The following is an 18,443-nucleotide window of genomic DNA, read 5'->3' as shown; positions in this document are numbered from 1 at the left end:
TACGTACGTACCCAACCTTGGGAGTGCGAGAATCATAATAAGCGGACCTACTGTCAATCGTATAGTTCTGGCACCTTATTGCAAAATGTATGTAGTCTTTAGAACCTGGGGTTCTGTTGCATCGAAGCATTGCCCAGGGGCTACTTATGTGCAGTTCGTCGGGTCTCTCTCTGCCACTTCAAGATCCTTCCTGGCTTTGAAGCCTTTGCTTCCTTTGTCACATGAAGTTATTTAGAGAGTTTCATGGTAGTAAGTAATATATTTCCGTCGATCGCTTTCTTGCTTCATTCGGACACGTAGATCCAGTGGATCCACGTGGATCACGTTTAAAACTTAGTAAAGCGCGGAAGGATCCTTGCAGTCACTTTCTTCGACGACTTGGGTTTAGACAAAATGGAACCTTGTAAGAATAGGACGATGATAGGTTACAATTAAGGCCCGAGTGCCTTATCAATCTTCTCCGAATGTCCCAATGTTGGCACTGCCACGTTGTGATTGATAAGATGTACCTAGGTAGGCTAGATCAACCCAAATCCGCTCGCTCGGTGTGCCTGCGGCAAATAAGCTATCGAGTAGGTCTTCAATTGAGTTCGACGCATAGCCAAAAAAGTGGGTACAAGCCTTGGAAAGTTCCTTTAATTAAGATCATCAGAGCATGATGATCCCGTTCGAATTTTTATCTGATCCGAGAAGTGCCCGAGGAAACATTAGTGGGCTGATGTACAGAGTACAGCAGCATTCTGCACGTAAAATCACTGTAGTGTGTTCGATCTTTCGATAACTACGCTTAATACCCTCGGAAGCTCAGGCCAAATACACAGCCCGCACAACAAAAGGGGCTGCAATGGCAAATAATCTCGTATATCCCATACATCTTTTATGTTCAACTTCCCGCTATGCAGGTCCCTCTCCACCCGCCTGATCGACGATGACTCAATAACAGGCGATACGGGTCAGAATGTTCCAGTCGAAACGCAAAATTTGTCGAGAGTGGAGTGCCTCATCAATCCGTTACAACATAACCAGGAGTGACATGTATTTGAAACATGAGCGAATTTGCGTGTATATAATGCGCCTTCGCTGTCCGGTCTCCTTTGGACCTCCGTCTTTTCAGCGCGGGCGGACTATTGCAGGAATTTATCTTGTGAGACGATCTTGTTCATAGTTCGAGCATTCCTATTCCTGTGAGTCTTTCGTTCGATTTCTCTCATGCAAGGTAGTTCGCTGACCATGGGCATTCCATAGATATCAAAATGCTGAGCCCTAAGCCGGCTTTCCTGCTGTTGCTGCTGCACGCAGTGTTCGGCTCGGCCTACCGCTGGTTCAACTGGCAGTTTGAGGTCACTTGCCAGTCTGACGCCTATATTGCTCCTCATAATGAGCATGCCGCCGCCGAGTTCCTCAAGGAACAGTACCCTAAGGGCTCCCATATCAAAGTTGTTGGGAATGGTCATGGATTTGGTAACCTCACTACCTGTGTCGACAATGCTCTCACTGAGAAGCCCACCTACATCGTTTCTCTCACCAACCTGAAGAAGCTCCATATCGATAAGAAGAACTTGACCGTCACCTTTGGTGCCGGCTGGGATGTCGATGACCTTATCCAAGAGCTCAAGGCCAACGACTTGTCCTTCAGCAATCTCGGTGTTGAGCGTGTTCAGAACTTTGTGGGTGCTGCCTCCACAGGTACCCACGGTTCTGGATCCGACCTCGGGAATATCGCAACCCAGATTATCGGGCTGCGTGTATTGGACTCACAGGGAGGCCTGCGTGTCATCAACGAGAAGCACAATGCGGAAGAATTGAAGGCTTTCCGTATCAGTCTTGGTGCCCTCGGTTTAATCACGGAGTTGACTATCAAGGTCCAGCCTACCCAACTCCTGAAGAAGACCACCAAGGTCTTGAATGCCACGTCCGACTATTCAAAGATGTACAATGAGCTTGCCCAGCTGTACAAGGAGCACGACCGCATGACTGTCTGGGGTCCTCACTTCGACTGGAATGCAAAGTCTCAGAGCTGGGACCTCGAGCCTACTTACTTCCTCTCTTACTGGGAGCCAACCAACTACACCGGTGTTCGCAACTGCACCCTCAATTACTGCGCCAACGGCTGCGGTGACTGCAAGAAGGAGTACATCTGCTACGACGAGGTCACTGATGCGGCGTCCTGCTCTCCTCAAGGTGTCTGTTCCCGGGGCTTCTACGCCGAGATCGAGCACTTCCTTCCTATAGAGTATTTCGCGGAGGCCGCCACCAACTACACTATTTTCCAACAGGGCCAGACGTCTCGCATGAAGGCACCCTACAACAAGCAGATGGTCATGCAGCACCGTTCGCTTAAGGGTGACGATACATACTTGTCCCCAGTGAACACCTACAACCTTGGTCCCGAGCTTAGCGGTGTTTTTGGAGTCATCGAGATTGACTGGATCCAAGAATACAACAACTTCACCACTCTCTGGCAGAACCAGGAACTGGCCCATGAATTCCTCCCTCAGTTTGGTGAAACCTACAACGCTCGCTCACATTGGAACAAGATGAGCGCTCCTAATGCTACTTATACCCTGGAGAAATTCCCCAAGCTGCCCGAGTTCTTGGCCATCCAGAAGCGTCAGGACCCCAAGTGCCAGTTCGTTAACGAATTCCTGGTTGAGCAGCTTGGAATAACGCGCTGTGCAAACTATATCTCTGTATAAGATGTGATATGAGTGGTCTGAGGCACTCTTTTCTTTTCTTTTTGTCGGAGGTGATGTGGTCGTCAATATGTCAGTTGGCAAACACCTTTTCCACCGCAACTTTTGTCCTTAGAATTTTTGCGCAGAAAGGGTCATTGAATGAGCTTAGTGTCGGACTTGGTGGCACCTCTTGGTGGGTTTCCTAGTTATGTACGTATATAGTTTCCAAGGTTCTGAGATAGCTTCATGACCAATTCATCCACCACCAGTTTTCCCTTCCGAGCCATTGCTCAATATTTGAACACAAAATTTCAGTTTCGGTGCGTTAGTACTGTTTGAGTCGATTTCTGTAAACTCGCATGGCAGTTAAATCCGGTACATATAGCTGCGTATTGAAGCGTTGGTGTCCAATCGACCGGGTATACGGTAATCGATCCACTCCAATGAAGACTCTAGAGCCTTTGCTTACAACTTAATAACAAGTATCTCCAGGGCTAGGTGGAGGAAAACAAAGCAGATACCTGCCTAGGTACCTAGATAGGTATGCGCTTCCACATTTGAAGGGAAAACAATTTGCTTCTCCAAAACCGGAAAGGCTCAAGGCAGCACCGCCGCACGTGATCTCGCGATCCATTTGACGCGTCCGATTTGTTGACTCGGAGTCATCCTGAGATTTTTGCCACAAACAGACACTTTAGATTTCTGAGACTTTGCACAATCGGAGACTGCGTGTTTGCCGACCGGTTAGTTGATACCTGTGGCTCTGTCTGGCATCCAAATCGAGGGGAGCGAGTACTCGTCTCATCCAAACGCGTCTATTTGAGTGGATCCATCACCCGTGCTTTCGAGTCGAGAGACCCTGCCGAAGAGGCATCGAGATCCTGATAACCTGAGAAACGAAGTGTATAACTGCTAGCATGGAGGGAGAAGAGCAATTCGACGAAAATGGGCTTCCTGGCCCTGGTGCCCCGACCCCGCTTTCTGCGCTCGACGTGAGTGAATGCCACAGCGATATGATTTTGCTGCAGAATATTGAACTGTTATACTAACTTTGCTGTCATAGGGTGTCTCTGGATTGACTGCTAGGGATATTAAATTGTTCGTGGATGCAGGGTATCACACTGTCGAGTCTGTTGCCTACACGTACGTATCCATGATGTTCGCGTTTATTGCGACCATTTTCCCCCAGCGGTAGCAATGCTATATCAATTGCCATATTTAGCTCAATCTAGCTAACATTTATTGTGACTTTTAGGCCGAAGCGGTTGCTGGAACAGATCAAGGGTATCTCGGAACAAAAGGCCACCAAGATCCTAGTAGAAGGTAAGTCCTCTTCTACGATGCACTACAGCACTTGGTTGGAGATTCGTTTGCTAATGAGAACGTGCTTCTTAGCCTCAAAACTGGTACCTATGGGATTCACCACGGCAACCGAAATGCATGCCCGGAGAAGCGAGCTCATCTCGATCACGACGGGATCCAAGCGACTTGACACATTGCTCGGAGGTGGTGTTGAAACTGGGTCGATCACGGAGATTTTCGGAGAGTTCAGAACGGGAAAGAGTCAGATCTGTCACACTCTCGCGGTGACCTGCCAGCTGCCTTTTGATATGGGTGGCGGCGAGGGCAAGTGTCTCTACATCGATACAGAGGGGACTTTCCGTCCAGTGCGATTACTCGCGGTCGCGCAGCGATACGGTCTTGTTGGAGAAGAGGTTCTTGATAATGTGGCATACGCACGAGCATACAACTCGGACCATCAGCTCCAGTTGCTTAACCAGGCCTCTCAGATGATGTGTGAGACGCGATTCTCTCTCTTGGTCGTTGACTCGGCGACGTCTCTGTACCGAACGGATTTCAACGGTCGTGGTGAGCTTGCCTCACGGCAGACCCATTTGGCTAAGTTCATGCGTACCTTGCAACGCCTTGCAGATGAATTTGGCATTGCAGTCGTGATCACGAACCAGGTCGTTGCCCAAGTCGATGGTGGGCCCAGTGCCATGTTTAACCCAGATCCCAAGAAACCTATTGGTGGTAATATCATCGCTCACGCCAGTACCACTCGACTCAGTCTGAAGAAGGGCCGCGGTGAGACTCGAATTTGCAAGATTTATGATAGCCCTTGCCTTCCAGAGGGTGATTGCCTTTTCGCTATCAATGAAGACGGTATTGGTGATCCTAGTGAGAAAGATTTGGAGGATAAGTGAGTCGACGTTTCTCGCAAGGTTGGTCTTAATTGTTCTCCGATACGATGTTATTGACTTGATGAGCATTACATTCGATAGCTGTTATGCGATTAGACGCCCTGTGGCATCTCAGCGTTGAGAGGGTTGATTCCTTTATGATAGTAGCGAATTTAGAAAGCAATTTCTGTTTATTCTTAAACAGTATCTTGAAATTATAGAGTAAAACAATGTGCAAGTGAAGTGGTCTAAGAGTAAACTGTCGAGGGCGGAAGCCATCAATCTCAGGCCGTTTATCGCGCCAAGACTTTGTTTTTTGAGAGCTCCAGCTTCCCGCCCTTCAATCTTCCACCCTCTCTACTTCCCTGGCCATGGAGTGTTAAGTTGACACACGTCAATCGATCATGGCGAAAATTTACAAAGACTCAAGGGTCGACCTTCGGCCTTACTCGTCGACCACCGTCGCCAACATCCAGATTCCGACTCAAGAGACCGCGATCCGCCGTCCACGCTTTTCGATCTCATCCTCCGACCAAGAACTCCCAATCGCCAAAGATGAAGATGAATTCGCCAGACTTTATCTCGCGACACAGGGTGAGGTCTACTTCCGGAAGCGCAGGGCCTATCCGAGGACATTCTTGTGGAGGGTCATCAACGACAACAAAGTGCTGGAGATCCAGTGCGCGGACCTGACGAAGGGTGGGACGGAAGTTTACGAATACAATGTGACCCTGCGACTGGATTTCCAGGAGCGGATCCTCCCTTTTGGAGTTGAATTGTCCGACTCCGAGGACCACGAAATCATCAGTGTCTTTGTGATCACCGCCTCGAAGCATCTTCACACTCTGTCACTACGTCCTGAGTTCTTCCGCCGGACCTCCTCAATCGATGAGAATGTGAGGGATTGGTGCAAGACGTGCCTCCCCGCTCCCTTGGCCTTTTCGAACCCCCACCGACTACACGCGAGCAGTCCCCTGGAGCTATTCATTTCTCTCGATAATGGCGCGCTCCTGCGACTGACCCGGAGAGCTGGTGATGATGGTAAGTGATTTTGCTCTACTTCTGCGACGCTCGTTTTATTAATTGCTTCTGAAACTAGGTTCCCACTGGTCTCCTCTTACTTTCGACGAACGAACATGGGGCTCTTCAATCCGAGGCCTCGTCAAATGGAGCGCACCTTCCTCGATCAAGCACGACGGACGCAACCTCGATTTGAATGTCGCAAATGCCATTGCTACTACATCCGACGAGACATACGTCTTCGCGACTTGTTTGAACCACACCCTTAAGATTTGGAATCTCGCGACGAATAAGCTAGCGGCCACAAAGGATCTCCTGGGACGCTCGCTTCAGGATCCAGACCTTGTACCTTACACGCTCAACCCCGCCCAGACATCGTTTATGCGCGTCTTCAACGCCGAGCGGGCTATGGATGGAGGACATCGCTTCTACGTCGTCACATATTCGCCATTTGAGGATGGCAAGTTCAAGTTTTGGGCTGTCAAGGGTGGCCTGACATCCGAACTCATTATTGAGGAACTCTTCGCAGATGATGTCTTCCGACCTGTGGACCCCGATGCCACGGGTAACATGTTCTGGAACATCGCTGATTTCCAGGTCAAATCCCGGGAAGAAGGCAAGGGGATGGAGTTGTGGGTGCTCTGGAGAAACCACGGTCTTTACCAACTCTACACCCTCCATTTCAGTCTTCAAACTCTAGTTTCGGATTGGGCCTCCAACTGGGTTTCAACAACATTTGAAACTCATCGACAAGAATCGCCACCACCTCTGGTCGTGGATGATGTGATGGACCCTACTGAAAAGTGGCTACAGTATCTCTTGCGGCCGAATAGATACATGCCGGAAGTCCTTGAGACTGCTTTGGCCATTTATCAGGAGGCCATCAAGCCACTCTCGTCATCTTCATCTGGAGGGCTGAAAAAGAGTTTGCCTTTGGCGGAACGACTCTGCTCTACAATTGCATCGGCAGTCTCTCTTCGGAAATTTGCCGACGAGGAGATGGACTACTCCCGATATACTTCAGATACAGATGCAAAGTGGCGTCAGTTCTGGCAAGTTGCGGAAGACCTCAACAAGCGCCGGTTCGAACCAATTTCTCTCGCCTACGACTCATACGCCGATATGCCATGGCTCCTTCTGTCAGACTCATGCGCTGTGGTGCGGGAATGCAGTATTACTGAATTGTTCTTGCACAATTCCAGCTCCGAGCTTAGCGACGGAGTGCCGAAGATGGTAGATCGCTGGAGGCATCGCAATGTTTCAAGAGAGCTGGGCCCGAACTTCGAAACAGCCTCTGGCTTGTTGAAAGTGGCATCCGATTTCCGGAAAAGATTCTCCCCAGAGCTTGATGGGGCGTGCCGAGCCGCTCTTCAGGCCGAGATCTTTTCCGAACCTTCTTCGTCGATCCTGGACCGTATGGAGAACTTCCGAGAGCGCAGTGACTTTGCTAATCAAATCTCCAACAAATCCTTTGACGCCCTAGACGCGGCCCTGAGTGAATACATGAGAACTGATTGCTTGTCCATGGATGCGTTCCTTGCTATTATCCAAACCGCCTCCTCTCACTTCTGCGGAGAAGACTCGGAACTTGCTTCAACCTGTTTTGGTGCTCGAGTTCTAGTCAGTGGTGCGCAGGAGACTATTTCTATCTCTCGTCAAATCTTTTTCGATCTACTGATCCTCGTCACATTCGTGGACGGCGAATGGGAACAAACAAGCAAGTCCGACTTCGATGCGTCCGACCTTTTCTCAATGCTTGTTGATCTCCTACGTGAATATGAGATGATGGCCTGGCTCAGCTCGAATGTCCGCAAATGCCCCGATAGCGCCAGCAAGTACCGCGTCGATTCGATGCAGAGATATACACTGAAAGACAGCTCGAAGACCAATAGTCAACGAACTGCAAGCATCCTGGAGGATCTGTTCGTTACTGATATCAAGCCCCAGCAAGCGATTGACTCCCCGCAAAGCTACACCTTGACTCTGGGAATCAGAGACGTCGTGGCCTGGATTACCCGCGAAGGTGAGGTGAACTATCAAAACGCAGTGGCTCACATCCAGTGTGACCTGATCGCCAAGAACAACATCGATCTTGCATGGGACTTCCTTCGTTTCCAGGCGAGTAGTGCCTGGTCGACGTATGTCAAGGGTCGCTTGCATGTGGCTATGTCGGAATTTGATACCGCAGCAATCTACTTCCGGAAGGCAGCTTATCTGCTTTGTACGTATCTCCTGGTGATTGCTTGTATTGGTCTAACTCAGCTAACCTAAATGCAGCTTGCGGCAAGCCAATGGGCAATCTTTCCGACATGTCGGCAGAGCTTTTAGACCTACTCGATGTTGACTGCTTCCACAACGGTCTTGCGAAATACTACCAGCACATCCTTTCGATTTTCGAGAAGGTGCGCTCATACTCCCATGTCGCGGACTTTGCCAGCCTGGCGCTGCAGGCCCTTGACTCTGAAATTTGGGCCGAGCAAGACTCCGAATATCCGACCGTACGCGATGATCTGCTTTCTCGTCTGTTCACTGGAGCTCTCAAGACTTGCCAGTTTGACCAAGCATACTCCGCTCTGGCTAGGTTGCAGGATCTCAAATTACAGAGAACCGAGCTCAGCGAACTCATCTCCACCATACTGGCAGTCTCCGGACCTGGCACAGCTGGTCTCAAGCAGATTCTCCGTTTCCCCACCTCACTCGTTCCCAACATCGCATCTTTCATTGACGAAATCCTCGTTCACCTGACCCGCAAACAAACCACCAACGTATCCTGGGTGGATGCGGACAACAAGATTTTCCCAGCCACCCCTGACTACACCCGCATTCTCCAGGCCTATCGCATCGCCCGCAGTGACTACCGCGGCGCCGCTGAAATCGCCTACCGCAACGTCCAGCGCCTCCGCAAAGCACGCGATTCCCCGTCAACAGCCCTCACCCTCAAAGGCAGGGAAGCGGACGATGCGGCCAGGTTACCAGTTGAGGAAGACGATGCCGAAAGCAAGGAAATCCGCCATGAGTTGTTGTCGCTAATCAACCTCCTCGCCTGTGTCGACAAGAGCGAAGCATACATCCTGGTCGAGAACGGACCCCCAATCAGCGCCGCCCCGATGCCTCCCCATGAAAGACGGCCAAGCACACAAGCTGATGAAGACGGAAACGTCTCCATGGAGGACGTCGACGCCACCTCTCCCACACCACTCGGAGGCAAGCGATCATCCAATGGCGTGGCTTTCGCACCAACCCACCGCAGAGGAAGCAGCAAATCTTCCGCCATCGAACGGCGTAACAGCATTGTGTCCTTCGAAGTCCCTGCTACCAACCACTTGCTTAAGCGTCGTATCATCGTCACGCTCGACCATCTGCGTCGCGAATTCCAGTCCGAGCTTGACCGTGTCAGTCGGATTGAGCGTGGAGACTGGGAATTTGGTCTCGACGAGGAGAAGGACGTGGATAATGATGAAACGATGGTTCTATAGTTGGTACTCCGCGGAGGACTTATCTATGACTCTTTGCATTTTCGGCCGATTCTAACGGCCACTTCGAATTTAATCTTCTTTTGTTCCAATGTATGGTACTCGGGTGTTTTCATTTCTTTTTTTTTTTTGTTACGGTAGTCCATAATCGGATGGGGTGCAGAATAGGATTTGCTTTTCTCGTTTCTTCCTATATCCATAGCTCATAGGATGATACTATGGTCTTCTTTTCATGGAGCGGAGCCCAGGAACATGTTTTGGCTTCGCTACAATGGCTAGCCCATTAGTACATGGGTAGCCCAATGTTGCATACACTGTTCAATGTTCTCATTAGTACAATATGGGTCTATACATGATACCATTGTCTCCCTGAGAAAAGTTCCCTTGACGGGAGCCTGGCCAGACTTTCAGCAAAACCTTTGGGTTAGGCTCTTGGGGATCCAATGGTCATACTATTTCTACTAGACAATCGCTCTAGTTTCGTAATTCAAACAAAGCTTCAACGGAGCACGGCACTCATAACCTGAGAATCAGATAGATCAGAGTGTATTGAAAAGAAAAGAAAAGAAATAACGGGCGACTACCTAGGTAGATGGCTGGCATCGAACGCAGAGGTCACATGACCTCCTACGAAGGTGATGAAGATGATACATCAGGGAAAGTATGAGGCAGACAGTTAGAAAGTCCACTAAAGAGACTATGTAGTATAGATGGTTTATTTCTGATAGATGTTGTACTTGAATACAATTAAACATATTCTAATAGAAATGATTTTCCGATCAATTCTGGTCGGCGTTGGAAATGTATGTAGGTTCTGCGATATATATATATTGCAAGTATATAATGTCCAAGCGGAATAATTTACGCAAATGGAAGTTGAATCAAAACGAAGAGTAATCTATCCAAGTTCCCTTTTTTGGTCTATTATTATCTGATTATACCGAAGAAATATCAAAATATCACGGGCTGTAAAGTGTTGCTCCTCGACCATAGAGAGACATTGCAGACAGGGGTTACAAAGTCATGATTGATACTGTCAATACTCTAATTATGAAGATAAAGCGTACGAATCAAGAGTCAAGAGTCAAACGAAGGAGCTATGTATGCATGAGTGCCACTCCAAGACGGTATAAAGTATTTGAAAGATAGTGAAGAAGAACATAATAATCATCACAGCCAAAAATCAACATGAACATGAACAGAATAAGAACACCCAATATATAACGCCGACCCAAGGCCCCCAAATCAATATGTAGTCGATATGTACCTCGAAAAAGGGAATGTGGAAGATTGTCACGCCAAAAGAAGAAAATGAAGACGCTTCAACCTGTACAGGTGCCAAAATCAATCAAACAACCGACCCGAAATTCTCAACAAAATTTAAAAAAAGAGGAATTAATCCGATTCCTCCGTCGCCATGGCACTTGCATAAAGCTGGCTAAAGTGCGACTTGGGCTCAGTGAGAAGCGCATACGGTTCCCCATTCTCGACAATGCGACCAGCGTCCAAGACAACGATACGATCGTAGTCGAGGATGGTGTCGAGTTTGTGAGCGACCGCGATAATAGTGTGATTACAGAATTTCTCTCTGATAACCCGCTGCATAATTTCATCTGTTTTGGTATCGATGCTGTAGCAAAGTGGGTTAGTCTCGGTTCTTGCAGCAAGGGGTGGTATCGGTGTGTGGGTGCATTGTACAGCTCGCATGAAGTCTCATGCAGGGGATTGGGAGCAATAAATGTGCAGTGGATCTGTGGGTCGAAGCGAGGGGAACGGTGACTTACTTGCTAGTTGCTTCATCCAAAATGAGGATGTTGCCGGGGCGAAGAAGGGCGCGGGCAAGACAGAAGAGCTGCTTTTGGCCGTGAGACAGGTGGATCTCGTCGACGTCCGTGTCTAGATTCCCCTTTTCTTCGATCGCAGGGAGGAGCTGGACGCTCTTGAGTGCTGCCAAGATGTCGCGGTCGGTGTGGTCGCCGGTTGGATCGGCGTTCAGGCGCACGCTGCCTTGGAAGAGGAGGGAGTCTTGGGATACACCGTTGATGAGGGAGCGGATCTCTCGTCGCCGAAGTCGACTGATGTCGACTCCGTCCACGGTGATGGTGCCGCCGCTTAGTTCCATCATTCGGAAGATGCTCATGATCATAGAGGTTTTTCCACTGTTGGGTTTGTTAGAATAAGTAGGAGATTGGATTTGGGAGTGGTTTCTTACCTTCCGGTGCGTCCGCAGATGCCGACTTTCTCACCTGCCTGGACTGTGAGGGAGACGTCTTTGAGAACTGGCTCGGAGGGTCGGTAAGCCGCGGAGACGGAGTTGAAGGCGACTGTACCCTTGGAGGGCCAGTTAGGGGGCACATCTTGGTCTTCACCGGGCTTGTCTTCCGATTCGACTGTTGACGTAAAGTCCTTAATGCGCTGAATAGAACCAATATGCGTCTCCAAGTTGGTCCAGAAGGTAACCAGAAGCTTGATGCTCTGACTGAACTGGATAACGTTCAGCAGGGCGACACCAACGTAGCCTGCGCTGAGGGTAGATCCACGGAGGACAACAACCAGCACGATCAGAAGAACAGCGATTCCCGCCACAACCATGTCCAGCGACAGAGTAAGCCAGCGCTGAATAGCGAACATGAAGTAAAAGGGTCGCTGTGAATGGTCCAAGAGAGCGATGTTCTTCTTCTCCATGGCGTGTTGCCATCCGAAGGCGCGCAAAGTCACAAGTCCTTGAAGACAGTCGGTGAAGTGGGAGTACAGCGGAGCCTTGGCCTCGATATCCAAGTAACGAAGCTGGCGCGAGGTGCGCAGGTACATCTTCTGAATTAGGAACAAGATACCAAGCACGATCGGGAAGGAGATAGCTGCGTATTTGGAGGAGACTCCAATAAGAGCCATCTGCGCCAGACAGAGGAAGAAGGTAGCCACAGTGTTGATGGCAGCAATAGGGAGCTCCATATCGATGAGTTGCAAGTCTTGACTGAACCTGTTAAGGATTGAACCGCTGTCGGTAGTGGAAAAGAACAGCATCGGGGCACCGAGGACAGTGGTAAGCAGCTTGCCGTGGAAGTTCTCGCCAGACTTTGGAACCATGGTGATGATCATTTGCCAGCAGCCGACAATCAATGCGAGCATAGCGAGACAGCCAAGCATCGCGTAGATACCGAGATAATGGCCGATCTCCTGCCTGGGGTGTGCGGTGTCGGACTGGGCCCACCATTTCACCCAGATGCTGGGGAATGAGATGCAGAACACGAAACCAGCCATTGCGACCATGAAGATAATCGCAGGGAGCCATCCGATGGCGTTGATGTAGTATGTGTAGATTCCAAGATCGCCACCTCTATCGTGGTGCTCTGGCTCCTCGACCAATAACTCCTTTTCTTTCTGGACAGTGTCCATGCTGCTGTAACTGGGAGAGTCGGAGAATCGCTTAGTCTTGTACTCCCAGTCAGGCAAGCCGAGTCCGAAGCTTGACACATATCCACCAGTCTTGTTCAGTGCAGAAAAGCTTCCTTGTTCACTAATACGACCACCTGCCTCCAAGACAACGATGTGGTCGGAGTAGGGAAGGCGTTTGACAGATGATGAAGCGACGATGACTGTGGACTCAATCTCCTTCAGAAGGCCCCTGGCCCCGAGAAGGCTGTGGAAGATGTGGTTTTCCGTGGTAGCGTCCAGACCGCTGAGGGCATCATCGAGGATCACGATCTTCCTCCGGGCATACACTGCTCGTGCAAGTGCGATACGTTGGCTTTGACCCCCACTGAGGGCGACACCTTTGCTTCCGATGACAGCAGCGTCCCCACGAGGGAACTGTGCGAGGTCTTCTTCCAGAGCGCAAGCCTGGATCACAGAGGCATACCATAGAGGATCATAGTCAGACATCGCAACGATGCTGTCTTTGATGGTGCCATTCATGTGCCACGGAGTCTGATCACAGTATGCAACGCTAGGTGACGCGAGTGCAACCTTGCCTTCGGAACAGGGGATTTCTCCCAGGAGGGCCTTGAGCAAAGTAGACTTGCCGCATCCAGAGGGTCCAATGAGAACAGTGAAGCTGCCTCGAGGGATACTCATGGTAATCTCCTTGAGAATAGGATCCTTGTTGGCTTCCCATCCAAAGCTTCCACTTTGGACAACGGCGGCGTTTGCCGAGGGCGGGGCACTGCAGCGCTTGAGCGACTCCACGGAGTCCGAGTTGATGGAAGAAAGGTCAAGGTCCTTATCCTTCGATAGAGCACGCTTTTCAGCGAGATCATCGAGGAACAAGGTCTGCGGTGAGCTATTCCGGCGATCAGCGTGGTCCTCCTTATCCAAGAACTGCTGAATACGCTGGAAAGATCCAACAGCGCCAGCGAAAGACATAAGCGCCATCACTAGGGTCAGGAGAGGGTCTGCCAGAAGCGAGAACAGAGACAGCGATGTGAAAGCCCGAGAGACGGTCAAAGGATCGCTTGAGATACCGACATACACACCGAAGGTGAAGATGGGGGCAAAAATGCGAGTCAACCAGGCAAATGCCATGTTGTAAACGAGAAGGGTACGGAACTTCTTGGAGATGTCCAGCTCGCTGATCCGAAGACCGTGAACGAACTTCATGAAGGAATCCTGCAAACCAAGCATCTTGACCCCCTTGATCGACCCAAGCATCCCGGAAGTAGAGGAAATGCGCTTCTCAATAGCTTCCAGCCAGTTGGCCTGTCGTGCGACCACGAAAGACATGCCGACCAACGACCCAACCAAAGCAAACAGAGCGACGCAAACAGGAACAACGCAGGAAATTCCCAGCTGGATCTGGAGAAGGTAGATTGCCAAAGCAATTTCAATCGAGTTTGCCCAGATCTCATGCATGGTTTGCCATCCATTTGTGATACGCTCGATATCGGCGCTCATCAAAGTGAGCGAGTTGGCGGGATCGGTCTCTCCGAGGTTCAGACAGCTGGCTTTCTTGTATAGCATTGTGACAAGAACACCACGGACCATGGTAATCCCGCGGTACGTGAGATGCTGATACTGGCCCATTGAAACTCCCAGTCCGGCATAAACCATGAGATAGGCGCCAATGAGGCCATACCCGATATTCTGGGTACCCTGGTTGACGGGCGAATTGAAGAAAGAGAGGGATCTCTCCAGGAGCAAAGGCTGGCAAAAGTTGAACGCCACAACGCAAGCTCTGGCAGGAACAGCTGCAAGTAGAGGCCACTTGACAGCCTTCAAAGACTCCCATTGGAGAGTGTTTGGGGATTTCGTTGTCACTGAACAAAAGATTAGTAAAAAGACACACAAACCCGCATATCGTCGGGACGGATAATTACCTTTGCTCCATTTCTCATCAAAACGAGCCAAAAGGCGCTCAGAGCTCAGCTCTTTATCCAGTAAGAATAGATCCTCTACACGCAGGACGCCGGTGAAGCCGATCTTGAACAGTGGGTTCAGCCACCAGAACACAGCACGGTTATAGAAACCTGCAGTCGCTTCCGGAGGATAACCGGCGTATTCCGATTTGAGAATCCGTCTCTTCTCCACGGCTTCGAGCACGAACAGAAGCAGTTTGACGCCCACCGCTACTGTAGCGATAATGGCAAGGATATTATTGAAGGCGTCCACGCTGCGAAGCCACAGCGTTCTAGACCGAGCGATATCGAAAAGCAGGCTGCAGAAGAGGTAGGTGTTCAAAATGAACGAGGGTCGCACAGATCGCGTGTGTTCTGCATATGAAAGCAGAGCGAGAGCGAGTACGCCGACGGTCAGGACTACATTGGCTGGAACTGAAGCCTTGGTGCTGTCAGCTGCCGGAAGGGCCCATAGGGCTGTTTGTGCAATTTGAAGACCCAATAGTGCCAACCAAGCCACCTATTCAGAGACCGTCATTAGATAACAGTATTCCAAAAGAGAATGATTCACCAATTCCAAAGACCAGGGGGTCAGGGGGTTGCATGCGAACTGCAGGAAGCAGAGCAGAGCAACACAGTCAACTTACAAGCTTGATGAGGACCAACCATGATCCCACGACTTTGTTTCGTTTTTGCGAGAGATTCCACAGACGGACAGGAATAATGATTAGCATTAATAAAATAGGTAAAATCTGGAGGATAGTCTCCTCAAACAAAAGAGAGAAATCGAATCCTCCCCGACATGATCCAGCATCAATACGGAGAGTATGATCTAGATCGCGGCACGAAGGCCCTGAATAGTGAGAGGATGTCATGTCTATTCCTTGAACCACCTGGCGACAGAAGGATGGTTGAAGAAAAAGAAAGACGCAATAACGAGCGGCACGGGGAATTAGAATTCAAAAGAGTGTATGGTTAAAAGAACTTGCATGAGAGCTCGGGGAACTTGCGGCTTTTTGGTCTAGATCGGATGCATCAGAAAGTGACATAAGAACAGTCAGCTTTACTACGAGACCTCATAGTAAAAGGTACATAGGGCTAAACGAGGTGCGTATCCCTCTAGGCAGGAGTCCATTACATCTAGGAGAACTACAACCCTGAGCTCACCCTTATGCCCCTGTTACTGGTTGGCTGCAGCAGAGTGGGCATGAATACAACACTTGATGCAACCATCTTACAATGCTATTACTGGCAGTGCCCTGTGAGCTCGTCTAGGCTCGGGCTAGGAGTGTATGGGATCCATTCAGCTGCATCTATTTTGATTTGTTTTGCGTCTCTTTTCTTTTGTTTTGTTTTACTATAAGACCTTGGGAGATTGGACTGTGATTTTTATGACCCCACCTCTGTCATTAATAGTGGTCCTGCTGCTCAAAGCAACTTGCGGATAGGTTGCTCTCCCCCTTGAGGATGTGGGGGATGCAATGGCATCACTAGATCCGCTCGCCCCTGGAGTCAAGGAAACCTTGAGTAAATCCCGAGCAACACGAGGGAGTTGTGTTACCTTGCAGAAATAAAATAATTAGAGTCTAATGAGTCCAATGACCTCCAATGACCTCCAATGAGTTGCGATGGCGAAGGTGTAGTGCATATGGGCCAAGTCCCGTGTTGACTTAGGGCAAAGCAGCCACTCATGTGAGGGAGAGAAGCCTCCATCTGTATGGGAGATCTGCCGCATTGGGCTGCAAATACCGATCGTTATTAATATAATATATTTCTGTACCTATTCTTACTTTCCAAGCTTACGGGAGACATATATATATTTCTCAAACTCTGCTTCACCGCAGAAGCTGAAGTCAGACACGGTGAAGCAATTCGCTTGGTTCTTCCACATCTGGAGAACGCCATAGGAAAATAAGATGGAGATTCCAACTGGGTTCTGCGAGTTTTCGTCACGATTATAATCATAATCCTAAATCAAGCCTACAGTCGTCTACTGCGCCATGGCGTCCTCTTTTGCTTCTATTCACTCGGTAGTGGCGGTAGGGATTCTCTAAGTCAATTCATCCGGGCCAATCGTTTCTTTTTACTAAACTGTTGAGCATGGCCCACAATGAATCCTTTTCGGAGTTTTCGGCCGTCATCGGCCTTCCTGATTTGAATTGAGGCTGCCCGACCTGAGATTTTGCATCATTCCAAGACGTGGTAGAGACGTGGTGTGGTTCGCGTGGGCGCTGGGCCAATGTGCATGAGTCGGGTTCTGTACCTACAGCTGGAAGGGCCTGATGAACAACAATGCCCGATGGAGCCAAAGTGACCAGGGTCAGCTGTTTATTTTTTTATTTTTCCCATTGTCTTAGAAGCATGGTTGATAGGTTGATAGGTGGCGAATCGTATGCATGATGACCCCCACTGATGTACATTTGTATACCATTTGTGCTCACATGTGCAGTTGATTCCAAATTGTTCTGCGGAGAGACATTTTCCGAATCCCGTTTGATAAAAGTATGTATATTGTATATGTTTGTACGGTGTATTATCTCAATGGACACTGTGAAAGAATTTATTTTCCTATTGGGGCTCAAAGCAGAGATTTTATGTGATCTATCGAGTGGACAATGGGATTAACCTGTCAACCTTGGAAGTTCATTGTTTAGTACTAGTTCACAACGCCGAACTGCGGGCGCTAGATTAGCCCGTATATTGTAAGTGCCAACTAGCCTGTGCGCTAGGTGTACAACATTCTGGATTCTCAACTATCGCCAATATCGCGCCTTACCCGTGTGGATCTCTGAACTGAATCCCACCTAATCCCACCTCCCCTATAGGTACATCGTACATGCACTTCGCTTGGCTTGACTAGTGAGAATAGTGGGAATTACAAATGTACGTTCCAGATCCTGCTTATACAAAATTCCAAGAAGACAAAAATAACTCAAAAAAAAAAAAAAAAAAGAAGAAAAAAGAAAAGAAAAAAAGAAAAGAAAAGAAAACGTGAGGAAGCAGGAAAAAGCAATTATGCCGACACTACATGAGCCCATGTTTTTGATGGAACTGGCCCATGACCGGAAGGACTGTACGGAGTACTCCGTACAAAATGAGATCTTTTGTTTCCCCTTTTCGCTTGAATTCAGATCCATATTCTCGTCCACATGGATTGAGCTATTGATTCATTGAAGTTATTGTGGATGTTACTATAAAAATACACTGAACGCCAAGTCGACAGGTCTCCGGATAGTGCCATCCCTTGGAGGCCCTTGCAGAAATCATTAGTCGCATATACTTTGTCTTACACATCAGGTAATAGTTAGTTACATCAATTCCCTCTTGTAAATTTTTATAAACGAACTCAAATTTCATTTTGAGATCCAATCGCCGGCCATGCCCTACCAGATCTAATAGTATTTCACTTTTAGCCAAGTATTCCTCCGATGCTAGTCATACCTACCCCTGTAATATATTCGGATCCATACAATGGGAGATCCGAAGTACGAAGGGCGTGATAACCTCAGCTCGGGGATCAAACCCAACAATCAGCTTTGGTCTTTTGCTTGACTCCTGAACCTCCAAAAACTCACCACATCCAAGACACGATCATGTCAGATCAGATCCCGGCAAATTAACTTTCCCATCTCGATCACCGGACAGGATCGACATTTCCACTACACCCTCACTGCGGTAGTGCCTGAACTGCGCGGTAAATCCTCGTTCGTCCCGTCCTAGCTCGCCACACCTTACTGATGCAGGACCCCAGTTCTCGGGTTG

At 49.1% G+C, this 18,443-nt stretch overlaps 4 protein-coding genes across 4 annotated transcripts; 3 read left to right on the top strand and 1 right to left on the bottom strand.

Moving 5' to 3' along the window:
* Positions 1–1,253: 1,253 nt before the first annotated feature.
* Positions 1,254–2,696, top strand: N7489_004161 (uncharacterized protein; the record flags this gene model as incomplete). The annotated part of the gene is made up of 1 exon (XM_056709913.1): positions 1,254–2,696. The coding sequence occupies one exon, from the start codon at positions 1,254–1,256 to the stop codon at positions 2,694–2,696; it is 1,443 nt and encodes a 480-aa protein (XP_056568334.1).
* An 896-nt stretch (positions 2,697–3,592) lies between these two features.
* On the top strand, positions 3,593–4,882 carry N7489_004160 (recombinase RAD51; the record flags this gene model as incomplete). The annotated part of the gene is made up of 4 exons (XM_056709912.1): positions 3,593–3,667; positions 3,739–3,818; positions 3,931–3,998; positions 4,071–4,882. 4 exons carry the CDS (start codon positions 3,593–3,595, stop codon positions 4,880–4,882), a joined length of 1,035 nt encoding a protein of 344 aa, XP_056568333.1.
* A 380-nt stretch (positions 4,883–5,262) lies between these two features.
* N7489_004159 (nucleoporin Nup120/160) lies at positions 5,263–9,354 on the top strand (the record flags this gene model as incomplete). Its single annotated transcript, XM_056709911.1, has 3 exons — positions 5,263–5,899; positions 5,958–8,099; positions 8,156–9,354. 3 exons carry the CDS (start codon positions 5,263–5,265, stop codon positions 9,352–9,354), a joined length of 3,978 nt encoding a protein of 1,325 aa, XP_056568332.1.
* Positions 9,355–10,746: 1,392 nt separating this feature from the next.
* On the bottom strand, positions 10,747–15,556 carry abcB (uncharacterized protein; the record flags this gene model as incomplete). Its single annotated transcript, XM_056709910.1, has 5 exons — positions 10,747–10,981; positions 11,136–11,510; positions 11,564–14,603; positions 14,664–15,201; positions 15,329–15,556. 5 exons carry the CDS (start codon positions 15,554–15,556, stop codon positions 10,747–10,749), a joined length of 4,416 nt encoding a protein of 1,471 aa, XP_056568331.1.
* Positions 15,557–18,443: the final 2,887 nt, after the last annotated feature.

Source organism: Penicillium chrysogenum, assembly GCF_028827035.1.
Source record: "Penicillium chrysogenum strain IBT 35668 chromosome Unknown utg000002l_segment0_segment0, whole genome shotgun sequence".
In the NCBI taxonomy this organism is placed as follows: domain Eukaryota; kingdom Fungi; phylum Ascomycota; class Eurotiomycetes; order Eurotiales; family Aspergillaceae; genus Penicillium; species Penicillium chrysogenum.
This window is presented reverse-complemented; position numbering and strand designations above follow the sequence as displayed.